Here is a 4693-nt window from a genome sequence, read left to right as displayed (position 1 = left end):
CCAAGCCAATCCAAGAAATAAGATGAAATAAGATAGCTTTGGGGTATGGCCACTTGCAGTAAGTTGACCCCAGAGAGAGAAGGAAAACGTGGACTGGTGGTGGAATGGGAGTCAGAACATAATGAAGAGGCTCTTGGGCATCTCTTCCTTCATATTCTCTCTCTCTCTCCCTCTCCCTTTCCCCTCCCCCTCTCCTCTATCCACCCTCCCTCCCCCCTTCCTGATTTCAGGCACTGTGAGCAAGCTGTCCCACATTCCCGCCACCACAACTAGAGTCGCATTTACTACCTGGTCTTCTCCATCACGGCTCCATCTACGATGGACCAGTACTCCCAACTAGAAGCAAAAAAGAAACTCTACTTTCCTTAAATGACATTAAGTAGTTAAGACAGCAATGAGAAAAATAACCAACCCAAAAACTGGTATCAAGAACGGAGCCGTCACCGTGACTGGCAGCCACGTAATTCCAAAGGAAAGCCTTTGGAAGCCGTTTGAGACAAGAATCTGAAAGCGAGGCCATTACAATTTCCCCATTGCTCTCAGCACCACTGCCTTCTACCCATCTACTACTATGGCTGATTTCTTCATTCGATTAATATTAAGATCTTATAATAAGCCAGGCCCTGAGAAACTGGCTAGGGTGTCCTAGTTTGCTTTCTATTGCAGTGATAAAAGCAACTAAAAGCAACGTGGAGAGGAAAGGGTTTATTTTGAACAGCTTACAGTTGATCATGAACTCCAGTCAGGGCAGGAACACCATACAGGGACTAGAGCAGACCCTGAAGCAGAGGCCATGGAGGAACACTGCTCTCTGGCTTGTTCCCTCTGGCTCACTCAACCCAGGACCACCTTCCCAAGGTTGGTACCACCCATAGTGGGCTGTGTCCTCCTATAATAATCATTCATCAAGAAAATGCTCCCCCACACTTGCCTCCAGGCCAATCTTTTTTTTTTCTCAGTATTTTTCTCCAGGTATTTTCTCAGTATTGGTTCCCCCTTTCCATATGATCCTAGCTTGTGTCCAGTTTACAAACAAAACAAAATAAAGTACAAAAACAAACAACCTACAAAAAAAAAAAATCAAAACCTAACTAACAAGCACATGGGTATAAGGGGAAATAACTGCCTAGACGGGAAGGCCTCCTATATCTGTGGATCTTGCCTTACAGTGGTTGGTATTTGGTCAGGGAATAAAAGTTTTAAGGTATATATGCGATTTTAAATAGGAGGATGAAGTACCGTAAGTCGACAGAAAGAGATGCAGCCAGGAAAGCAAAGTGAAGGGGAGGTTGCTAAAAAGCAAAGTGGTTCTCAGACTGGAGTACTGAGAGCTGTATACGCTCCCTGTCTGTCCATTTTCTGCCCCTAGACACCTTGTTCCTAGTCAGTGTTCATCTCCAGTCCTTTCCTCCCAAGGCTTCCTTAGCTTTTTAGCCACACTAGCCTCCCTCAAATGTTCCAAATACAAACTCCTTGGGCTGATGTTCACTTTGACTCTCCCACCCCCACCTCGAAGCTCCCTCCATCTTTATTCCTGTTCTCCATCTCTCAAACTCTCAGCTGAAATAAACATTAATTTTTACCTGTTTTCTTCATTCACGTCCTGATACAGATTGGAGGAGACGAGGGAGATAAAAATGGGACCTATGCAGAGGATGGGAAGTAACCCATCCAAAGAGCTCCAGTAGGATAGACAGTTTTGAAGTGAACATGTGTACATACATGCTTGCATGGTTATATATAAACCTCTTAAGGTGGACTGAAGACGATGTAAGAAGGTTCACAGCACGTAGAGCATTTTCACAAGTTTTGTGTCGGAGATATACTTTGAGGAGAGAAAAACGGTTTTAAGGCTCTTTTGTATATCCTAGAGCAGAGGCTATATAAACACATAGCCCACTTAATTGGTGAAAGCTCTAACAGAATGTGGCTCCAATGCTTTTTGCAGGCAGCAATAAATACAAATTTTAATAAGCTGTCTTGAAAAAGAGCAGTCTCTGCAGGATTTACAAGCTCTTCGGCAATAAAACTACCCATAAATCTCCGCGTGGCGCGACGCACCCTGGGAAGTGTAGTCCGCATCCAGAGACCCGGCCTCGCCGGCATGGCGGTGCCCGTTCGGAGCGAGTTCGTTTACTCTGTGCTGTGGCCGGGGCGGGGGTCTGGGCTATAGGCAGTAAGTGGGGCTGGGGAACTGGGCGCAGGGAGGGACGAGGGCAGTGTAGGGAGGACCCCGGCGGCCTGGGGCGAGACGCCGGGCCTCTGCTGGCGGCGCGTCAGGGGTCGGGCCGCGGGGACGCGCACCCGGTCGCACTTCTGGGCGCTGGGCGGCTTGGTGGGCGGGAAGGCCACTGGAATGGCGTGACGGGAACTCAGCCCGCGAGCTCGAGGCCTGACTCGCGAGTTCCATTTCTTGAGCTTTTTGTTCAGAGGACTGTGTTGGAAAGGGAAAAAAATAAAACAACTGCATTTTGGCCGTTCCAGGCACTCAAGAGAGTGTCCTCAGCATTTTACCTCAAATGCCCCCTTCACCACACAAGAAACAGAAGAGATTCCTGCAGGTCCCCAGTTCTGGGGTTGGATTCCTGGGTATGTTTTAGAAGGCCATTGGACTCCATAGCTCTAATGACCAGAGTTTTTCTTCCTCAAGGTCCTTACTCCAGGCTCTCTAGTTTGGAGCCAAAGTGCTGAAACTACTGTTAAGAAGATTAATGTGATAGGTTTAAGTCACTGAAACGCTGTGATCTGGTACAGTATATGAAGGGATGGGAGAAGCTGAGATTTCATAATTGATGAAGGCTGCTGTGTCTCTCCTCTCTCTCTCTCTCTCCCTGTCCCCACACCCCTCCTCATTTAGTGATGTGGAATCCAAGAATAGTTATCGGTTCTTGTGGACCAAGCCCTTTGTACTCAGTAATCTTTCTTTTGTCATGTGACTGGTTAAATTACCCTATACAACATGCGCAGCCCCATTTTACATAGAAGTAAAAGTTAGTTAAATAATTTGTCCAGGATCCCACAGGTTAATCAGGATCCCTTGTAGGTAGGAAAGACAAGTCAGGTCTCCCTTTCTCCAAAACACAAACTACTGTATTTTCTGAAGAACAATTGAACAAAACAACTACGCTCAAATAATAAGAAAAAATTGGGGGTGGAGGTGCATTTCAAGAATAAAAACATTTATGTAACATATTTTCTTTAAAGGGTAGTGTTTAGTTCCACCATGTTTGGGGACCTATTTGAAGAGGATTATTCCAGTGTGTCAAGTAGTCAGTATGGAAGAGGGAAGAAATTAAAGACTAAAGGTTTGGAGCCGCCTGCCCCTAGAGAATTCACCAATTTAAGTGGAATCAGAAATCAGGGTGGAACCTGTTACCTCAGCTCCCTTCTTCAGACGCTTCATTTCACACCTGAATTCAGAGGTATGCTATGTGACATGCATTTGAATAATAATATGCACCATGGGTTTTATACATTATTAGTTATAAAAAATCATAAAAGAAAACGAATATTAAAGTGGATTCAACAATATGTGTTCATCATCGTAAAGAAAGACATCTGTTAGCAGTTCTCAGAGGAAAATTGTGGAGCTTACCATTTAAAAAAATTATTCTGTGTAGTGATATAGTGTGTCATGGCAACAACAGCAACAAAAATAAGGCAAGGTATTTCTAATTCCCATAATTTAAAATACAACATAAAGAGAGTTCTCTCATCTTTGTCCAGAGTAACAGTCACTTAAGTCAGGCTTACACAGCCAGCTTGACTTCTGCAGTGGGAAAAGTTGTCACCCTATTTATTCATGCCCATAGTTACATATCTGCATTTCTGAAATTCAGAGAAGTCTGATTCTGAGTTGATCTGTACTGAACTTGTTTGGCCTCAGAGCCTGGCCCTGCCTGAGGCTTCTTGGGAGTTTTAGTTCTCTCAGCAGGATAAATAGTAATATATTTACAACAGGAATATTAATCTAATTAATGAGCATTGTCTGCCCCAGACCTTGGTAGGAATGAAAAATAGTGTACGGATAACTCCTTCATCATTCAAAAGCCCGGAAATTATGAATTTCAAAGGAGTTGGCATAAGGAGCTTTGTAAAAGAGACAGACACCTACTGAGATGAGCTGTTGTAGATGGCTGTGGGGAGTTACCGGGATGTCTGTTTTTTCTCCGGAAGCCAGCCAGCCTTCACCAGGGCCTTTAGTTCTTGCCTCTGTTTCTCAGCATGTGTGTCCCATTCCCATCTCTATGCTTCAGCTTCCTTCATTGGCATCTCTGTGTCCTTTGATTCCAGCATGAGCCTGTGCATGATCCCAGTCGGGAGTTCCAGTGTTCATGAGTTTGTAGCTCATGTCTCTATTCTGGGGACAATCTGGTTTGTCTTGTACTTGACTGCTACGTTCTCACTACCACACAATTTATCTGATCTCTGGACTTTTCTGTTTCTCTGAGCTTAGACTTATTTTTTCCAGAGATTTAGGACATATCTACTGTTGTCCACGTCTAGTGTGCCATTCTAATGTAGTAAAGTGACAGGTTTCAGAGTGGTATCTTGTGTCCTTGACTTCAGCCTCTGCATAAAGTTGCCTCCTGGTAGTAATTCTACTCTTTGGAATTTTCAGCATTACTAAGCAGTAATGAAGAAGGATAAAGACCTTCCAGGTTTTAATATGGTTGAAGTTAAAAGGCAACTT

At 44.3% G+C, this 4693-nt stretch overlaps 1 protein-coding gene across 3 annotated transcripts in view; it reads left to right on the top strand.

Annotated features, from left to right (window-relative positions):
• Positions 1-2080: 2080 nt before the first annotated feature.
• The window catches only part of Usp40 (ubiquitin specific peptidase 40), an 83662-nt gene continuing 81049 nt past the window's right edge, over positions 2081-4693 (top strand). The window contains exons 1-3 of one of the 3 annotated variants that reach the window (XM_031368325.1): positions 2082-2176; positions 2651-2748; positions 3205-3422. In XM_031368325.1, the coding sequence (XP_031224185.1) occupies positions 3224-3422 (199 nt within the window). In that variant the 5' untranslated portion in view covers positions 2082-2176; positions 2651-2748; positions 3205-3223. Of the gene's footprint in view, positions 2177-2484; positions 2590-2650; positions 2749-3204; positions 3423-4693 lie in introns of all 3 variants that reach the window. The other 2 variants (XM_031368324.1, XM_031368323.1) reach the window with 2 other exon arrangements.

Source organism: Mastomys coucha, unplaced genomic scaffold, assembly GCF_008632895.1.
Source record: "Mastomys coucha isolate ucsf_1 unplaced genomic scaffold, UCSF_Mcou_1 pScaffold14, whole genome shotgun sequence".
NCBI lineage: Eukaryota > Metazoa > Chordata > Mammalia > Rodentia > Muridae > Mastomys > Mastomys coucha.
The sequence above is the reverse complement of the archived record's forward strand: the minus strand, read 5'-3'. Positions and strand labels throughout refer to the sequence as shown.